This window comes from Sorex fumeus, unplaced genomic scaffold (genome assembly GCF_029834395.1).
Source record: "Sorex fumeus unplaced genomic scaffold, SorFum_2.1 ptg000128l, whole genome shotgun sequence".
NCBI lineage: Eukaryota > Metazoa > Chordata > Mammalia > Eulipotyphla > Soricidae > Sorex > Sorex fumeus.
In genome coordinates, this window is record NW_026606185.1 from 48,257,958 (window position 1) to 48,279,291 (window position 21,334).

Genomic DNA, 21,334 nt, shown 5'->3' on the forward strand with positions numbered 1-21,334 from the left:
AAACTAAGAAGCTTCTGCACCTCCAAAGAAACAGTGACCAAAATACAAAGACAGTCTACAGAATGGGAAAGGATATTCGCCGAATACACATCTGACAAGGGGTTGATATCCAGGATATACAAAATACTGGTTAAACTCCACAAGAAGAAAACATCCAACCCCATCCAAAAATGGGGCAATGAAATGAACAGAAACTTTCTCAAAGAAGAAATCCGAATGGCAAAAAAGCACATGAGAAAATGCTCTACATCATTAATCATCAGGGAGATGCAGATCAAAACCACAATGAGATACCATCTCACACCTCAGAGACTGGCCCACATTCAAAAGAACAAAAGCAACCGATGCTGGCGTGGATGTGGCGAGAAAGGGACACTCCTTCACTGTTGGTGGGAATGTCCACTGGTTCAGCCCTTCTGGAAAACAGTATGGACGATTCTCAAAAAATTAGAAATTGAGCTCCCATTTGACCCAGCAATACCACTCCTGGGAATATATCCCAGAGAGGCAAAAATGTATAGTCGAAGTGACATCTGCACTTGTTTGTTCATTGCAGCCCTCTTTACAATAGCCAGAAACTGGAAGAAACCTGAATGCCCAAGAACAGATGACTGGTTAAAGAAACTTTGGTACATCTACACAATGGAGTACTATGTAGCTCTTAGAAAAGATGAAGTCATGAAATTTACATACAAGTGGTACAATATGGAAAGTATCATGCTAAGCGAAATGAGTCAGAAAGAGAGGGATAGACATAGAAAGATTGCATTCATCTGGGGGATATAAAGTAACAAAGTATGAGATTAATACCCAAGAATAGCTGAGATCAGCACCAGGAGGATTACTCCATAACTTAGAGGCCAGCCGGGTATCCTAGAGGAAAGGGCTATTCAGATAGAGAAGGGAGCACCAAATAAAGGATGTTTGGAGGATCCTCCCAGGAGGGGAGATGCATGTCGAAAGTAGACTATGGACTGAACATGTTTGCCACTCAATGCCTCTTTTGCAGACCACAACACCCAAAAGGAGAGAGAGAACACAGGGGATTGCCCTGCCACAGAGACGGGGGGATGGGGGGATGGGGGTGGGAGGGATATTATCCATGGTGGTGGAAAATGGGCACTGGTGGAGGGATGGGTATCTGATCATTGTATAATTGAAACCAAAGCACAAAAAATTGTAAATCTACAACTTTAAAAAAAAATAAAATAAAATAAAGGGGAAAAAAATAAAAAAAAATAAAAAAAAAAAAATAAAATCTACCATTTATGAGCTATATAAAAAAAAATACTCAGCTTAAAAAGGCTACAGAAGAGTGAAAAAATAAATGCAATGACATTTATACAAAAAAAAAAAAAAAAAAAAAAGAAATGCAAAGGTCCCATGGCTAGAGGGATGGGCCCTGGCCCCTTGGGCAACACAGGCTACAAACAGCAGGTTCTGTGGGGCCAGAAGGATAGTACAGTGGGTAGGGCACCTGCCTTGCATATGAGTGACCCAGGGTTCGATTCCCCAGCATCCCATATAGTCCCCTGAGCACCACCAGAAGTGCGATCCCTGAGTGCAGAGCTAGAAGTAACCCCTAGGTATCACCTGCTATGACCCCCATAAACAAAACAAACAGTGGGGTCCATCTGTCTGGGTCTCCACATTCATCACCCCCACCACTCCCAGCCCCCTGCTGACTCACCTGCTCCGTCTCTTTCCTTTCCCTGTCTCACAACAGATGAGCGGCCAGCCTGCGAAGGAGAAGCCAGAGTCTCGCCACAGACCCCTCCTGCCCGAGCCTCTTTCCAGCAGATACAAACTCTGTGAGTCAGACTTCACCGGCCCCAGCTGGCCCTCAAGCCCCCAGGACACACACCCAGCTTTGCCCCTCCTGGAAATGCCTGAGGAAAAGGTGAGGACAGTCCCTCCTGAGGTGTTCCTGGGAGAGGTGGAGGGGTGGGGAGCAAGTGGAAGGGTGGAGGGTGGGGAAGGAGATGACAAATGCTGCTTCCCAGCTTCCTGTGCTCATGAGACAGAAGTCCCTGAAAGGCCATGGCAGGAACTAGGGGCCGTGTGCCTCCAGTCAGGGCAAGGCTACAGTCAGAATCTCCTTGACCTTCAGAGAGAAAGGTGACATCCTGGGACTTGGTTTGAAGGACAAGCCCAGACCGTTTCCTTTAGCCCTGTTCCCTGCTTATCCCCAAAGGCAGTAGCCCTTGGACACAAGGACACAGAGGCAGCCAGGGGAGAAGGACACAAGATGCAGGACCCATCCCGTATAAACTTTTTGTTGTGGATCAAAGGGAAATTTCAGGGGCTCTTGGGTCTTTCTTGGGCTTGTCCATCTCCCTGGCCAGGGCCTGCCCTGTACATGCAGGAGCTTTCTCGGGACACAGGGACATGCCCAGTCTCTTGGAATGCCCCTCTGAAACCCCTTTCAAGCTTTTCAATGAGCCTAATTGCCCCCACTGAAATCTGCCACCTCAAGTAATTTGGTATAACGTTTTCTTTGTCTCTCTGTATTGGTGGTCCCTCAGGAAACTTAAGTTTTCTGTTTGTTTCTGAGCCACACCAGGCTTATTCCTGGCTCTGTTCGCAAGGATCACTCCTGGTGAGGAGCAGGGTACCATATTCCATGCTAGGGATAGAACTGGGCTAGTGTGTACATGGCAAGCACCTTCACCATAGTACTGTCTCTCTGTCCCAGGATACTTGAGTTTTGAGGCAGGTGAGGGGGGGAGGGGTGAAAGACATTGGAAGCATCACTATGATGCCCAAGAGACACATAGCGTGAGCCACAGAGCCTAGTTTCAACTTTCTACTAAGCCCCATTTTTAAAAAGCAAGTGAAATTAATGTTTCTAAAATATTTATTACCAAAAGCATTGTTGAGATATTCAACTATTTTTTTACATTTTTATTATTTATTTTATTTATTTTTTTTTTCCTTTTTTTTATTACTAGTGAAACACCATGAGGTACAGTTGTAGATTTACAAATTTTTGTGCTTGGATCTCGGTCATACCACGATCAAATACCCATCCCTCCACCAGTGCCCATTTTCCACCACCAGGATAATATCCCTCCCCCCCATCCCCCCATCCCCCCATCCCCCCCGCCACTGTGGCAGGGCATTCCCTTTTGTTCTCTCTCTCCTTTTGGGTGTTGTGATCAGCAAAAGAGGCATTGAGTGGCGAACATGTTCAGTCCAGTCTACTTTCAACCTGCATCTCCCCTCCTGGGAGGATCCTCCAAACACCCTCCACTTGGTGTTCCCCTTTCTATCTGGAGATATTCAACTATTTTTGTTTTTTTTTTGAGGGGGTTGTTTGTTTGGGGGCCACACCCAGCAATACTCAGGGGTTACTCCTGACTCTGTACTCAGGAATTATTCCAGCAGTGCTCAGGGGACTATATAGGGTGCCGGGAAATGAATTCAGGTCAGTGACATGCAAGGCAAGATAGGGATTGAACTCGACCTGCTGTAACACTGCTCTGATACCATATTTGACATTTTTAAAATTAAGTCTAGAAAATCCACTCCAAGGACATCACAGTTCTGAGTGACTACATGCCCATTGGCTTCCATATTGGCAGTGCGGCCTCAAGCTGACCATCCTGGCCAATGTGCCCGCATTGCACAGGGTAATAATTCACCTTTGTTTTCACTCACCTCAATGAACATTGACATTTATTTCCATTAGGAATCTGGGAAACAAACAATAGTAAAAATAGTAGTGCCTGAGTCTTTTGTCATTGTCACAGATTAGGATCCTCGGGAAATTGACTTTGAGCCGGAAATTCATGCATAAACATAATTGAAGTCATTGGGGTCTTTTGCTTGTAGAGTAAAGGCAGAAGTAGGGCTGTGGGGTGCTCCTGAGGTGAACTGTAGGGCTGCATCGGCCCCACAGTGGTGACGAAAGATGAGGTTCAGCAGACTCTCATTTTCACTCATCACTTTGTAATCATAGGAGGTACTGGATCTGCCCCAAACTGGTATAGAGCACAGTTTTTCAAGGATTGTGATAATTACATTTTAGTATAGTGAGTCTTTATAATTCTAACTTTAATTTACTTAACCTCATTATTCTGGAAAGAAATCCATAGACTTTGCCAAATGGTCAAAGGGATCACTGGCAAAGAATTGGGTTAGCAAAGATTAAGATATCTTGCTATGGTCTTGCTCTTCAAGCTCGGGTTCTCCCTTGAATGCATATCTCACTTGCTTGTCACGGTTTCTTTGCTTCTCTCCTGTTTCCACCCTGGAGAAGCCCGTGTTCTCTCTTAAACACATACTTCTCTCTTTCTCTCCCCTCGTATCTTTCTAAATAAGTTTCAGTTAAAAATATTTTTGAAAGAAAATCACAACACCCAAAAGGAGAGAGAGAGAAAAAAGGGAATGCCCTGCCACAGAGGCGGGATGGGAGAGGGATGGTGGGAGGGATGCTGGGACAATTGGTGGTGGAAGATGGGCACTAGTGGAGGGATGGATACTCGACCATTGTATGACTGAAATGCAAGCATGGAAATTTGTAAGTCTGTAGTTGTACCTCACGGTGATTCACTAATATAAATAAATAAATAAATAAACAAACAAACATATTGATGAAGTAATTGATAAAGTGATTAAATCATGTCACCTGAAAAGCAAAAAAAATATTTTGCAAGAAAGAAAGAAAGAAAGAAAGGAGGTGAGAGAGAGAGAGAGTCAGAGACAGAAACAGAGAAAGATCCTCTATCAGGCGAGAGAGACAACATAGAGAATAAGGCACCTATCTTGCATGTGGCACACACCTGTTGTATCCTCAGATACATATATGATTCTTCACACACTACCAGAAGTCACTCCTGAGTACAGAGCCAGAAATACCTGTTGAGTACGTTTGGACGTCACCCCAAAACCAAATTTTTTTTTCAGTTTTTGGGTTAGACCGGGTACAGAGAATAGATCCCTAGTTAACCTCATGCAAAGCAATTGCCCTGCCTGCTGTACTATCTCTCCAAACCCCCCACCAAAAAAATATTTTTAAAGAAGGTAAATCCTGCTGTGAAGGCTAGGTAGCCTCTTGGACAGCACTAAGTCAGATATGCAGCTGATCTTGTTCTAGGAACTAAAATTCCTGACCACTTTCCCTATTCCCAAATATCCCTGTTCTCAAAAAAACTGTGTTTTTCGATATTTTACCATGCCTTTTCTGGAAAGGATCTCCGATCATCCAATGAAGATAGCCATATTGTGAAAATGGAAACCACCAAGGACAGGAGTAAAAGAAGAGAAAGCGAAGCAACACAACAGGGTTCTCCTGGCCGAAGGGGCATCAGCCTCTTCCAAGCCCTGGGCTACATCACGGGTGAGATGAAGGAGTGCAGGAGCTGGCTGACAGGTAGGCAGAGGCACACCTGTGCAATGGCAGCCACATGCTTCCCTTAGTCACACCAGAGCAGCCTTCCACTGTTTGGGGTCTCTCTATAAATGTGGTCCACCCCACAATCTTGGAATTCCCATTGTTGTAGAACTAAGCACATTTCACTGATTTTGATTGCCAATATTTCCTTTCCAGTGCAATACATACAGGGTGACAGCATTAGCACCATATATGTCATTTCCCACCCCACAGATCAGTCATTCCTGCTCCTCTGTTCACAGCCCTTTACTAGGGACTGAAAAAATACCCACCTCCCCTTTCTGGATGCTCCAGAGTTCTTCCCTCTGCTGGTTCCGTAAACTAAATTTTGCAACCAACACCCTTCTGTTCCCCCTTTCTGAAGTTGGCTGCCCCAGAAACCAACCCAGATGATGAGGCCAAATGTACGGTTCATCTTCCATTCCTGGCTTCTGGTCCTTACCCAACATTCAATCCAGCAGGATGACTATACTGTCTCAGGTTCTCTTCTCCAAATGACTTTTCTCTGCTACTCAGCATCACACATAAAGACTAACAAATGCCCAAACCCAATAGACATGAAGACCACGAAAACCAATCTTCCATAGGAAGCTTGCCATTTGGGGATGGGGTGGGCGATGGAACAGAGAGAACACTACAACAATGGTGGAGGGAAGGGGTCACTTGGGAGGAGGAGAGGGTGCTGAGAGGTGATAGAGTATTAAGCATGAAACCTTATCAGTAATAGTAATGTAAACCACAGCTCCAAAATTTAGAAATAAAAGTTTACCTGTAATTAGATGTAGGATGGTGGTGGGGAGGGGAGGATAAATAGAGATATTGGTGGAGGAAAGTGGACACTGATAATTCATGGTGGCTAAAATATATAGAATTACCTCTCCTCCCCACCCTTTGCCTTGGAATACTCCCTGGCCAAACCAGACAAGTGATGCACAGGTGTTCTCTGGGTTTCAGCATAGCCCGGGATCTGAAGCTCACACCCACTGGCTTGGCCCTGTGGAGACACATGCTGGTGGCCAGACTGAACCAGGATCAATTCCTGGCTGTGCCTCTGGGGTGTCATTCCATCTAGTGATCACCCAGGGAAGCACAGGACAGCCCCACTGTTGCTCCTCTGTCTCTTTCAGATAAGCCCCTGGCCTTCCAGTTCACAGACTGGGTCCTGCGGGGGGTGGCCCAGGTTATGTTTGTCAATAACCCTCTCAGTGGGTTTGTTGTCTGCATCGGGCTCCTGATCCAGAACCCCTGGTGGATGATCGCTGGTGGCCTCGGGGTTTTGGTCTCCACCTTAACTGCCCTTGCCTTGAGTCAAGATAGGTAAGTTTCTTTCTGTGAGAACTCTTGGGGTCTTGGGGTCTTGGGGTCGTGTGTGTGTGTGTGTGTGTGTGTGTGTGAGAGAGAGAGAGAGAGAGAGAGAGAAGCAGTTGGGACTGAGTCTACCCAGTATTCACCCAATAAACTGCCTTCTTATATGAGTACCCAGAGTATCCACCAAGTACCACCAAGTGCCACTCACCCGTCACCCTATGCCCACAGGGCAGCCATTGCCTCAGGACTCCACGGCTACAACGGGCTGCTGGTGGGACTGCTGATAGCTGTGTTCTCCGAGAAGCTGGACTACTACTGGTGGCTTCTACTTCCGGTCACCTTCACTGCCATGGCTTGGTGAGGCACCTCCCCTTTCTGCTCTCAACCTTGCTTCCCCCAAGGGGTGCGGGTCTCACCCTGGACAGGAACCTGCACAGTGGTGTAGTTCACTGCACTGTCTCACAAGATACCCTGAAAACTCATGTTCAGTTACAACACAAAGAAATCACTTTGAGCCACGTCTCATGAAAGCAGCAGAGGTGTCCCCTTAGTTTACTTTGCCTTATGCTGTCCTTTGTACCAGCAGTGAATGTGCATTGAGCCTCTCCTTCATGCTACGATGCAGCACTCTAGCTATGGGGGCCAACGTGAGACCAGTTTCCAGAAGGGATGTACAATGCAGAAACTCCCCCAGGGCCTGCAAAGCATCCTGTTGGTGTCTGAACCCAGAGTCTGCACTGTGAACCCCAGGATTCCTGGGGGTCTTCCCCCTTATGGCCTTACCAAGACCCCAAAGCAGAAATGTTGGTTGTGGTGAAGCTTTCTTAGACTAGAATGTGTTCAAAGCATAGTTTCTCCAACAAGAAGCCTCCTTGGTGATCTTGCTGAACAATCACTTTGCAAGACCAAAATAAAACAGAAACAAAGACTGGCTGCGTGAGGGCTGTGCAAGGCGTTTCCCATAGGCCATCCTTATTTCTCTTGAATCTGCAGCCAGCCTCTCGAGGCCCTTTCCAGACACGCTTAAGAGCAAGCCCACTCTCGCTTGGGGGCAGCGGCAGGAAGTGGGCTGACCTCACCACCTACCTCCTGTGCTCACACACTCCCAGAAGTGCTGGTGGATTTTCAGCCTCTCTCCAAAATAAATACCATGTATTGGTTTCAAAGTCTGGAGTTACTAAAACCAGTTAGTTTAATTTCCTTTAAAGTACTTTTCCATTACTTTTTAATAGTGCTTGCACATAAATTACTATATTAAGAATTCTGGGCTGTCTATGTTTCTTCTTGGGGTTTCTGGCTTTCTTAATTCACTGGGGAGAAAAACTACAACAGTCGTTTCTTACATCCCACTGGCCCCAGTTTGAATCTTGGCACCACATGCTAATGCAGTCATTTCTGCAGAGATTTCCTTACTGGCTCCACAATGCAATGTGAGGAAGAGGAGGAGGAGGGGGGAGGGGGATGGGGAGGAGGAGGAAGAGAAGAAGGAGGAGGAGGAGGAGGAAGAGGAGATGTAACTTCATCTACATACATCAGAGACTAAGCCCCTCCTGGGCGCAGTCGATCAATAGTTGTCCTCCCCCCACCCCCTTTCCCAATTTTGAAAGCAGATGATTACTGAGAACCCTCTCTTGAGTCCTGAAATTCAATAATCCATTCCTGTGGTCCTTGAAACTTGATCCATGCAGTAGGATGTTCCTCTGCCATTTTCCTGACATTCCCAACATGTGTTTGTGAGAGCCTGTTGCTGTGTGTCAGGACTCTTCGAGATGTTTAGATGTTGGGGGTGGCAGTGACCCAGAGGGGGCCACCACCCTCATGGAGCATCTCTTCTTCTTGGCAGAGAGAAATAAATGCATATGTGTTTATTTAATGATAACATATCATGTTATGAAGAGGGTGAATCTTTGAAGAACACAAAGCCAGACAAATGAGGGAGATAGGACAGAGAGCTCAGCTCCAGAGAGAGTGGTCAGGAAGGCCAGAGACACTCAATCTGTCCCCTAAATGGTAAGAGGCTTCCTGCCACCTGGAGATCAAGACAGAGATCATGGCTGGAGCAACAACTCCAAAAGTAGAGACATGTGAGGGATTCAGGAGCAATGAAGGAAGGGGGTTGGCAAGAGGAGAGTCAAGTCCCTCAGAGGGTCAGACCCTGTAAACTTCTTGGGTTTTATAGTAAAAGCAAAAGGTTTTGGTTTGGTTTGGTTTGGGTTGGTTTTAATTGAATCACCATGAGATACACAGTAACAAAGTTGTTCATGGTTGGGTTTCAATCATTCAATGTTCTGTCACCTTCTTCATTAATGTATATTTCCCACCACCAATACCCCCAATTTCCTTTCCACCCTGGCTTCCACAGCCTTCCTTAATGGCAAACACTTTTCTTCTCTCCCTCTCCCTTTCCCTCTCCCTCCTTCCCTTCCCCTTATCTCTCCCCCATCCCACCTTCCCCCTTTAGGCATTATGGTTTCTAATACAGATGCTGAAAGTTTATCATGTTTGTCCCGTTACGTACTTTCAGCACTCAGTACTCAGTTCTTGTCCAGAGTCATCATTTCACTATCTTTGTCATAGTGGTCCCTTCTCAGTCCTAGCTACCCTCCCCCACCACCACTTGTGGAAAGGTTTTAAGTAGAAGGGTGATAATATGGCCTCAACTTAAACAACTCAACTCTGATAGATTTGAACTGGAGGGAGAGTGAATGTTTTGCATATAGTGATTTGTAATCACCATCAGAGGGATGGAGAGCTCAGGGAGATGTCCAGGATGCCGGTGGAAAATAGTTCAGCTTCCTTAAAATATTAAGGAAGACAGAGACAGTAAGACTCTCTGGGAGACAATGGAGGATGGGGTGGAGACAGGAAAGAAAACTCAGTGCACTCCTGTGATTTGCCCAAGTACTTGGGTGAATAAAGATGAAGAGAAAAGGGGAGACAATGTGACTCTAGACTTTTGCATGACAAATTTAAGTTTAGATTCCAAGCAGAGAGCTTGAGAAGCAGATAAGCACATCCAACTGTAATTTAGTGACATTGTCCGGATTGGAAGATAATTCATCCATGAGATTAAAGAGAAGGTGAAAAGAAAGGGAAGCCCTATGACAATGTTGTCGAATGTTTGAGATCCAATGCCTGGCAGAGGGGGGCTCAAACCAATGGAGACTTAAAAAGGAGCAGCCAAGTTAGTGAAGTGATGTGGTAGTCCAGACAGAAAGCATTTCAGTTCAATCCCAGGATGCAAATAAACTAGTGGAGGGGCCAGAGAATGACTGCATTTGGTAAGATGGACATCACCTGGACAAGATCACTTCTGGGACATGTTATGGGTGCATACCAGATTGTAGTGGCGTTAATAAAGAATGATAACAGGAAAGGTGTGGATAACATGGAAAAACATAAAAATATATTTTTAAGTTTTTTGAAAATTTTAAATTTATACAGTTTTCTATCTTGTAAATATTAATGCTTTAGGCATATTCTGTAACTGCATCACACTTAGCAAGTAACAATATCATTCCACCTCTGTCCCTTCCCATCAACCCCCTCTCTCCTCGCCCTCAGAATCATCTGTTTCGTGGTCAGAGTCTAAGAGTGTGATTTCATTAGACATTATCTATTCTCTTGATTTGTTTCTGTATCTATGCCACAGTGTGAATGGGTCCTCTGACATTCAGAAACACGATTACTTTTAAGGAGTATTGCTGTGAATGGGAGGCTGGGGAAAGGCAGAAATAACTAGAGGGGACATAGATCAAAAGGGGAGACTTATTTTAAGCACAAGATTAGAGAATGTTGAATACTTATGAGAATGAAACAGAGAAAGAGGAAAGGAAGGTCTGTGACAAACTGAATCTGGAAGTATAGAGAAAAGAACCGATCCAACCAAGGAACGGAGACACTGAAATAAATTACATGAGAAGGAGAGAGGGGTAGAATATTCAGAAATGAGACAGGAGGAGCATAGATCTTAGAGTTGAGAAAATAAACCATGCCTCGTCTTGTCATGTCTGTTTTCTTAATAAAGGAAAGCAAGGTGGATAGGGAGGGCAGCAGTTGAAACTAACCAGAAGCATATTAAAGATCTGAAGGAAAAGGTGACAGTGTGAACTGGTCTCTCAGTGAGTTAAAAAGTTCTTTTGCTGGAGTTGTACAGCAGAGATTTTGGGAAATCTTAAAAATCCACATGAGACTCAAAGTCATTAAAATTTGAGTATCACCAACTGCATGTTGTGATTCCACAATTTGTCATAGGCTTCCTGAGTGGTACATGGGTAGTAGGTTTATAGGCGGTTGATCTCTTAGAAGACTCAAGGTAAGGGAAGTGAATGAGCCAAAGGCAGGTTTTGTACCCATTCATTCCTCTCAAAATCTATCCTTCACAAGAAAAAGGTCACAAAGATACCAAAAAACCTATAACTTCCTTTTCACCCAGTAACCCCCAGAATAGTTCCAAGCATTTCTCCTGAATCCAAGCCTTCATGTTATGTATGCTACTATAGCATCCTCCTCCTGAAATGGCAGATATATAAAGCATTATCTTAGCCCCAGACCACAGCCTGAAGACTGTGCATGACATTTTGTAAGGATCACATTTGATTTCATGTTATTGGTCTAAGAAACAAAAGTATTTTAATTATTTTAAAGTTTTCCATCCAAAACAAGTTGCAATACTTTTAAATTTGTTTCTCAAAGGCATGGGCTTAAATTGAACACCTTATTTCGGGTCTCAAATCAGTAGAACACTAAACGTTCCAAAGAGCCAGGCATGGCCTTAGGAAAGAAAAAGAACTGTCAATGACTCAATGCACAGAGCTAAAAGGGGCCATGTCAGTGATGGAATCTTTTTCTCCTCCATCTTCAGCCCAGTCCTTTCTAGTGCACTGAATTCCATCTTCAGCAAATGGGACCTCCCCGTCTTCACGCTGCCCTTCAACATCGTGGTGACCCTATACCTGGCAGCTACAGGCCACTACAACCTCTTCTTCCCCACGAAGCTGGTGAAACCCGTGTCTTCATTGCCCAACATCACCTGGACAGAAATTGAGATGCCCTTGGTAAGTTAGCCCATGACAGATGAGTTGGGAGCCCAGGTTCCACCACAGAACTCTCAGGAAGCACTTGTGGATGATCCAGGCTCTCGGCTTCTCTTGTTGATCTCCATAGGATGAGGGTCTTGGTCAGGAAGAGTAAGGAAAGGTCACTGTCATGTCATAGGTTCTTTTAACAAGCCCTTCCTGAAGACTATATAGGTCTGAGTCCTCATCAGACTCAGCAAGTCCACAATATAAAGATACCTACTCTGCTTTCATGCAGTCTAAACTCCACAAAGGGAAACAGATATGAAGCAAGAGGACAGAAACAGGTTGGCAACACAGAATGGAGGCATTGAGGTGGTGGGAATGAAATAGGATGGATAATTGGTGAATGGTTGAAATTTTTTTCAGGACAATACCAACAGAAGACAGGGCTGAGTTGTATGTACTTTCCAGATCAGGGTTCTCAGAAAGGCCTGTTTGCTCCCCACATCTCCCAGTAGATGTGGTCATATTAATTTTAATTGTCAATAAAAGCATGTCTGGGTTGGAGTGATAGCACAGCGGTAGGGCATTTGCCTTGCACGCAGCCAACATGGCCGACCCGAGTTCGATTCCTCCGCCCCTCTCGAAGAGCCCGGCAAGCTACCGAGAGTGTCTCGCCCGCACGGCAGAGCCTGGCAAGCTCCCCATGACGTATTCGATATGCCAAACACAGTAACAACAAAGTCTCCAATGGAGACGTTACTGGGCCCGCTTGAGCAATAAAAGCATGTGAGGGTGCTCCTGGCCTATAATGAGTGGAGGCTGGGGAAGGCATGTGTGTGTGTGTGTGTGTGGCGGGGGGGGGGGGGGGAGATACAGTGTACAGACCTCACTGTAGCAAAATAGCTTTCTATCCAGATGGCAATCATGCCAGACCCGAGGAGCCTGCTTTATGTCCTTTCCTGACAATCTTGCAGATATGTGTGTTCCTCCAATCTCTAGATGTTGTAGCTAACGGGGTAAAATAAGGGTTTAACAAGATTAAGTATGCATACCTGGGAAGTTAGGGCCTTGTTAATTAGCACAGAGATAGTTCATAGTTAATACAAAGGCAACCATTATGTCGAACACTCTTCCAAGCCTTTAATTTATTAACTCATTTCATCCTCATAATAACCCAACAGTGTAAGTTCAATCATGAATCTCACTTTATAGATGAGAAAACTATAAGGCACAGAGCTGGCTGCCCAAAACCAAATTACAGCTAGTACTTCAGCTTAAAACCCAGGCACACAGGCGATGAACCACCAACTCTCCCACATCAGACATGCATCCACACAGAAAGAATTGTGGGAGGCAAACCTTCAACTTCTTGAGACACCTCTGAGAGAATGTTCTTTCCATTCCCTAGAAATTTGTCTCCCTTTATTGTTCACTCATCTAAGCTTCCTGAAGAAATCCAGAATCACTATTTCCAGGATCTCAACTACCTATATAAAAACACAACTACCTATCTAAAAACACAATCTATTCCTCAACTACTGTTTGTGATATCTGAGTCTTCAATCAATGAGCCCAATTCCTCATCAACACATGCTCCAGATTCATAGTAGCCCGACTGCTGGGTGCTTAACTCTGGAGGTATCCTTCCCTGTGGGGTAGGGTACCCAGCTCAGGCCCTCCAAAGACAGCCACACTCTAAACCTAAACCTATGAGAGAAGGAAAAGACCTTGGCCCTAGGAGCAACCAAACCAACACCTTTTTCAAGTTTTGTTGAGACCCAGCATGGTAGAGTTGGGGCGTAAATGAAAGAAATGGAAGAGGCAGAGGCCTATTCTTATGGGAAAGCCTACCTCTCCCACGGAAAACAGCTGGGGTAGACACAGGGACAAAGCCAAGAGCCACAAATGTTGATGAAGTCATTACCCTCTTGGTAATTCAACTCATTGTCTTTGGGACACTAACCCACTTCCTCTGAGCCCTACCAGGAATGTGGTCCATGAGACCAGGCAGAAGCATGCAGCACTGCCAGGAAGGAACCCACCCACCCCACACCATGAGGCTGAACAGCCTCGCTAACACTGAGAGTGCCAGAATAGAGAAGGTCCAGGCAACAGATGCCTCTTGTTCAGCTTCAAACTAAACAAAGAGTGGTAGGATCCAAATCCATTTATCAGGACACTCTGACTAACCCTTTGAGTTCTCACCACTCACCACTCTGACCACAGGCTCCACCTCTTCCACACAGAGTTTGCAGGAATCCTCATCCTGGACTCCCTCTTTCTTCAGAACAATGGAGGGAGTGACTTTCCTTCTGCTTAACTGGGCTGGGTTGCTCTCAAAGGATGGTTCCAGAGTCAGGAGAGGTCGGTGCTCAGTAAATTTCCAGGTACACCTGAGTGCCCTTCCCACTAGGGTACGCCAGGAAAGCTGGTGGAGTGGAGGTCCCAGGGCCACAGCTCACCAGGCTAAGCTCTGGATGCTGAGAGGACACTTCCTTCTCCACCCAGGGCTCCTTTCCAAGGCATTTTGTTCTCTCATTCCTCTCATTCTTGACTGCTTGGGCTTAAAAATCAGTGTTCCAGGAGGGGAAGGGAAACGTCAGAATCTGCTCACCATCCTGCGTTTCTTAGCCTTCGGGAAACATGACTGTTTGTTGAACACCTCTATTTCCTGTTCCCCACACTAAAGCTGGGTTTCCTGGGCAAATTATGCTCAGAGTTCCAATAGGGGTCAGAAGATGACTCAAAGAGCTGGAGGACATGCTTTGCATGCAGGAGCCCTGGGTTACTTATCTTATACCACATGGTCCACTGAGCACCACAGGGCCTGGCTCTCCCAAAATAACGATTTGTCTAAGAGTCTTTCTTTGCTCCACTTCCCTTCATATTCCTAGCTCCTTTGTTGAAGATCAGATGCCCTTAAATCTGCGTACCTGTCTCTGGACTTTCAATTCCATGCTACGCTCTGAGAGTCTGCCTTTATTCCAGTAGCTACAATCTCCACTACTATAACTTTATTGCATGATTTAAATTTGGGGAAAGAAAAGAGTTTGAATAGTTTTAAAGCTGTAAGAGGCCAAGGCGAGAGTGGTCTTCTTGTGTTACACATGAATGGACCAGCATATAGAGTGCAGTGGAGCCAATGTGCTCCTAGTGACACAGAGACTCCTGAAATTCTCTTGGAGCCTCCAACTCCAGATCAGAGCTCTCCTAATCTACACATCTTCCTTCTTTTCTTTGCACCCTGAAAGTCCCATCCTAATGTGGGACTTCCAACCTGGGGAGAAAAAATCCACCTGACCTACAATCCATCAGTCAGCTCCTAACTGTCGCTTGCTGACTCTCAGCTCTGGGGATGCAGGAGCATTATCTTCTCCAGAAATCTCTCCAAGGACTCTTGGAGAGCAGGGGAAGTACCCTTTCTCCCTCTTGGTCCCCACACACTGAGCGTGCAGCAGACACCAAAAAAATAGGGTTCAAGCTCAGAAACTAGAATCGTCTTGATCACCAATAAGATGGGTGCCTTTAAGGTTGAATCAACCATCAAGATAGCCAGAGATTGGGATTGGAGCAATAGTACAGCAGATAGGGCATTTGCCTAGTATGCAGGCAACCCAGGTTCTATTCACAGCATCCCATATGGTCCCCTGAGCACCGCCAGGAGTAATTCCTGAATGCGAAGCCAGGAGTAATCCCTCTGCATTGCCGGGCATGACCCAAAAAAGCAAAAAAAAAAAAAAAAAAAAAAGAGCCAGAGGTCAGGGCTGAACAATAGTACAGTGGATGGGGCACTTGCATTGCACGTGGACAACCCAGGTTCAATCCCCAGAACCCCACAAGGTTTCCCAAGCCCAGTAGGAGTGATCTCTGAGTGCAGGGCCAGGAGTAAACCCTAAACACTGCTGGGTGTGGCCCCCAAATAAAAATGAATGTAATAAAACAAGCACTGTCCTCCTGTTGTTCATCGATTTGCTCGAGCGGGCCCAGTAAGTCTTCACTGTTTTTGGCATATCAAATACGTCACGGGAAGTTTGCCAGGCTTTGCCTTGTGGGTGAGTTACTCTCAGTAGCTTGCCGGGCTCTCTGAGGGAGGTGCACAAGGCAAACAAACGCCCTACCAGCTGTGACAAATATATATAAAATATATATATACATATATATATTTTAAGAAAAAAAAACGATAGCCAAGAATCTGTCCAATGTCCCTGGAACAGTTACTGGATTTCAGAAGGTCTAGAGGAAATTCGAGTGATTTGAAAGCCCCAGTGGCAATGTTTCTCTCCTTCTCTGTGGGAAGAAGCCCCCTGAGGCCTCCACACATGCTCCCCGTGGGAGAGCTGCCTGCTTTGCAGGAGGGGTGCTGAGATGCCTGCAGGGTGGTGGAGTGAGGAACCATTTGTTACAGCATGTGCCTTCTGATGTTCTGTCACACACTGGAAGGCACAGTCATCCACCTTCCAGCCTATTAGCTCCTGCAGAAATGGCTCCTTCCGGGCCCTGAGGCCTGGCCATTAGGATCCCATGCTCCAGTGACCGGATTCTGTTGACTTTGTAGCTGCTACAAGCCATCCCCGTAGGGGTGGGCCAGGTGTATGGCTGTGACAACCCCTGGACGGGCGGTGTGTTCCTCGTGGCCCTGTTCATCTGCTCACCACTCATCTGCCTGCACGCCGCCATCGGCTCCATCGTGGGGATGCTGGCAGGTAGGCCAGCCCGCTCCTCAGGGAGGCTGGGAGCATTCTCCTGGAGTTTCTCCCAGACTCAACAAATTTCCAAGCTTCCTTCTCTTGGCTTTTGCTTCTAAACAATGTTTGGGTGAGGGGTTTTTCCCCGACTTGAGCCTCCAAAGGGAGTGACTGGCAGCCGCAAGTGTGCAGAGATGCAAGGAGTGTGCAGACCAGGTTGACTGCAAACTGCAACCTCAGCCAAGTGGGGAGAGCAGGAGTGAATGGGGAACAGAGTAGACTCCACAGAGAGAAAGATAAGGGCCTGGGACACCTGATTGCATTGACCAAGTGTGATTTAGTAGTGCCACGTGTATGCATATGTATGTGCAGGCATTTCTATATGAATATGCAGATTGTTGACTTATTTCTATATTTTCCAAAAATCACTTGGTAGCATAACTTTTAAAACAACAACAACAACTTTACTATCTCAGAGGGATAGTATGGAGGTAAGTTGCTTGCTTTGCATGTGTCTGCCTTGGCCATGGCCCTGGTTCAAATCCCTGGCACTGCATATGGTCCCCTGAGCACCACTAGGGGTCACTCCTGAGCACGGAGCCAGGAATAGGTGGCTGAGCATCACTGGGTGTAACTCCAAAACTTAAAATGTAGAAAAAAAATGGAAATAATTTTAAATTTACAAATCTTCCAAAGATTAAAAGCAGTGTGGGAGGCACTCATAAATTCTTGATCCAGGTTAATATCTCCTACTTTATTTGCTGCAATATTTCTTTCTACCTATAGCACCATGTGCCCCTGGATCACCTTTCTGTAGCACTTTTCCTATTAAAATCCTTTTTGGTGAAATTTTAGCCCCTGGGGCCAAGGGAGAGCACCCTCCCCCACCCTTCTTCCTGGCTTCTCCCCACTCTGCATATATTCACCTTCCATGATAATTCGTTGCTATCTGGAAACCTACTGGTCTGTCCTTGCTGTGGGGGCTCCCCTGATGGGTCCAGACAGGATAAGAAGTGAGACCACCCTGAGACCTGGCACTACCTTGGGATGGCCTTCTGTGCTGGAACGCAGAATTGGCCAGAAACGTCTCCCACCCCCACCTTGTTCCACAGCCCTGACGGTGGCCACGCCCTTTGAGAAGATCTACCTGGGCCTTTGGAGCTACAACTGCGTCCTCTCCTGCATAGCGGTTGGCGGCATGTTCTACGCCCTCACTTGGCAGACCCACCTGCTAGCCCTCGTCTGTGGTGGGTATTTGGGAAGGCTGGAAATCAAGCCACTCAGCTCCTGGTCTCCCTGACCCCCTTAAATGGAATGGGGCAGCCAGAAGTTGGGGCTCACCAAAGAGAGAGAGGGGCCAGCGTCTGGGGTTCTCAGAGGATTAGGTTTGGTGGTGGGCTCCTGGACAGTGGGAATATTGCTGAGCTTCCTTGTCAACATAGACAGCGCTGGAAAGTGTATGAGGAAAACACATAGCTTTCTTCATGCTCTGGTGTCAGCACTCCTGTCCAGAGTGTCTCTCCCTTCAACATTTCTAGGGCTCTGCTAGGTGCCAGGCCTTAGGTTAGTCAAGGAAGATGCAGTGGTGTTCACCTCATGGAGTCACAAGAAGAGAAATAATGATATAGCTATTGATGAAGCCTTTCTCAGTGTCCAGTGGGATTGTTGGGGAGAGCCAGGGAAATGCTGTATCTGGGAGCACCTAGTCCTCTGAACCCCATGACACAGCACCATAGAAGCTTCCTTCTCTTGGAGTCCAGAGATAATGGACTCTGGCTTATTTTTCAATTTCATTTAGACAAAAGACAGGACTGAGACAGGAGGTAGAGCAGGGGAGATGAATGGAGGTGGGGTCTGCAGAGGGATGGGGGTCAGCTGACTGTGGGAGGAGGGAACAGAAAAAGGAGCAGCTCTGCAGCCTGCCTGGAGGAGGCGGGCAAGGTGGGAAGAGTCTGTGTTGCAGTGCTTTTGGCTAACATGAATGCACCCTTGGCCACCCCTTTTCCCATCTGCACCCTTTCTCACCTCCCTGAATCAATACACTAGGTTGTTTCTTTTTTAAAAATGTCTCCTGCACCCCAACTCTATGCAAGGCTTCCTGCAGGGGACTGGGGAGGTCCAAAGGATATGAGTGTTTTCCTCTCTGGCCCTGGTGCAGGCAATCCAGTGGGGAATGGGCCACACCCACCTGCAGAGGCAGCTCAGGCTGGCAGGTGAATGGGCTGTGGTGCAGCACAGACACCCAGAAATGGCTGCAGGAAGCAGGGGGTGCCCTTGCTCTTGGAGAAAGGGAGCTGGGGCCCTGAGACATGACTCTTAACAGATTTGTACCTCCACAGCCCTGTTCTCTGCGTACATGGGAGCAGCCCTCGCCAACATCATGTCTGTGGTAAGTTTGGAATCTCCTGCTCTCTCCTCAAGGGTCCTACCCTGGTCAGGGCTTCAAGCGACTAGGGACTTGTACTTGCCTCCACAACTTTGTCAAGAGTTACCCAGGGCCTGTGCACAGGACTGGTGATTACATGCTTGCACCTCTGAAGGGTGTGTGTGTGTGTGTGTGTGTGTGTGTGTGTGTGTGTGTGTGTGTGCATGTGAGGATGCACATGCATGCATGTGAAGTCTAACATGATAGTAACATAACCAGCAGAGAACACAGACAACAAGATGGAGGGACTTGTTTTGGGCTAGATGCGAGGGTCACTCCTAGGTCTGCTTTCAATCCCAACATTAAAATAATCTGACTGGGTGCCAAGACCTAGAACACATGCTAGACCCATGTTTTAAATGTACAAAGGGTAGGGCTCCTGACTTGCATGTGGCCACCCCAAAGTTCGATCCCAGGCTCCACATGGCCCTCTGAGCCATCAAGGAGTGATCTCTGAGCACAGAGCCAGGAGTAAGTAATCAGCTGCTGCTCTCCCCAATTAATGGGGCGTCTCATTCAGTGATTAGTGAAGAGCAAGATGACATTTCCTAGTAGACAGGAATTAAGTTGGATTCCTGTATATACTCTAATCTCAAGGGGCAAGCATTTCTGGCCAAAAACAAACCAATAAAACAAGTTTTTTAATTTAAAAAAAACTAAATTATGGGGCTGGAGCAATAGCACAGCAGATAGGGCATTTGCCTTGCACAGGGCCAACCCTGGTTCAGTTCCCAGCATCCTATATGGTCCCCTGAGCACCGCTAGTGGTAATTCCTGAGTGCAGAGCCAGCAGTAACCCCTGAGCATCGTTGGGTGTGACCCATAAAGAAAAAAAAAAAACCTAAATAATCTGACTGTTCCAAAGGTAGCAACACCTCACATTCCTTAACCTACCACTGTTAGCAATCCAGGAACCAATGCCATCACTAGGGACAAAGGTGAACCCTGAACCTTGAACCCCAGCAGCCCCTAGGGACCAGAACCATTCTCTAACCCATACTTTTCTTTCCAGATTGGTGTGCCGCCCTGCACCTGGCCCTTCTGCCTTTCCACCCTCATCTTCCTACTGCTGACCACCAGCAATCCTGCCATCTACAAGCTCCCGCTCAACAAGGTCACCTACCCGGAGGCCAACCGCGTCTACTACCTGACTCTGAGGAATGGCGAGGAAGAGAAGGCCCCCAGTGGTGACTAGCCAAGTTCCAGGCTCTTAGCCTGGACGTGGTGTCTGTGCCCTTGGTTTCAGCTCTGGGCCATCTGCTACTGCTGTTCCCTCTCTGCCTGTCCTTGCACCTGGGTGAAACCAAGCACGCCTGTAACTTCCCTTCCCTCTCCCCTCTCGCTCACTTCCTCTCTCTGCTCACATCACTGGCACTGTCCTTTGTGCGACGTTCGAGAACATCAGTGACAAGTGTGTTGGGCCTGTGTTTTAAACATCATCAACTTGAAAGAGAAACATGGAGGTTTTCTCCTTGGGGAAGCTGAGCAGTTCCAGGCTGACTTGGGGTGGGTGAGAACTCAGAGCCACATGAGAAACTGGAGGGGCTGTAGTAGACGGAGCCCTGGAGGTCACACGCAGCTTTGTAGAAAGGAGGGATTTTAGGCGCCAGGGAGGGAGCTCAAGGGGCTAACGGGTCGAGCCCTGTGTTCAATCACCAGCCCCACATGCCCCCCAATCACCATGGGGGGTAGTTGTGAGGGCCCCTGAACCCCAAGTATTAGCCACTATCTTATTTAATGAAGAATTTTTAAATTGGTTGAACTTTAAAATAAAGACAGGGAGACTAAGGCACTGAAACTCAATGGAGAGTCTCGTTCAGTGATTAATAAAGAGCAAGATGACATTTACTAGTAGATAGGAATAAAGTTGGATTCCTGTATGTACTGTAATCTCAAGGGGTCAGCATTTCTCAGTGCCAGTCAAACCAGCAACTCTGAACAGAGATTGCAGTTGAGAACAATTCCTGAGCTCAGTGTGTGAAAAGCTGGGGGAATCTGTTTCATTTTTCCTGTTTGCTTATGAGTGTTGGAAGTTTCAGGTCTGGGATACTCCTGTGATTTACCCAACTATAGAAAGACAGTTATCCATAAATCCCTTCATTTGGCTTCGCATTTAACATCATTAGTTTGCATTGTCTTTACTTTTATATTTATCAGAGGTGGCAAACTCTTTTGAGAAAGGGTCAAATATAAATTAACAGAGAGGGATCCCAAAACCAGGAAGTTTCTTTTGTAAGTACCGAATCACATCATTGTAGCATGAAGTCATTTAGACAAACCATTTAGACACTATGCCAATGAATAAGCATTTGTGGTTGTCTTGCAGTAAGATTCTTGACAAGGCAACGAGCTAAATTGGATGCACATGTGTCACTTTCCAGGCCCTGTCACTAAAGTTTGGCACAATAACACATGGATGCTAGTAATTGACATAACAGAGATTAGGATGGTAGGTGGTTCCCAGGCCCGAAGGAGCTCCAGTCCTTCCCAACACACG

The 21,334-nt window shown here is 46.5% G+C and overlaps 1 protein-coding gene across 1 annotated transcript in view; it reads left to right on the plus strand.

Annotated features, from left to right (window-relative positions):
• The first annotated feature begins 1,726 nt into the window (after positions 1–1,726).
• Positions 1,727–21,334, plus strand: part of SLC14A2 (solute carrier family 14 member 2) — a 47,822-nt gene continuing 28,214 nt past the window's right edge. The window contains exons 1-9 of the mRNA XM_056137974.1: positions 1,727–1,900; positions 5,194–5,374; positions 6,523–6,712; positions 6,932–7,060; positions 11,568–11,760; positions 16,283–16,430; positions 17,525–17,659; positions 18,752–18,801; positions 19,850–20,024. Of these exons, the coding sequence (XP_055993949.1) occupies positions 1,727–1,900; positions 5,194–5,374; positions 6,523–6,712; positions 6,932–7,060; positions 11,568–11,760; positions 16,283–16,430; positions 17,525–17,659; positions 18,752–18,801; positions 19,850–20,024 (1,375 nt within the window). The remainder of the gene's footprint in view (positions 1,901–5,193; positions 5,375–6,522; positions 6,713–6,931; positions 7,061–11,567; positions 11,761–16,282; positions 16,431–17,524; positions 17,660–18,751; positions 18,802–19,849; positions 20,025–21,334) is intronic.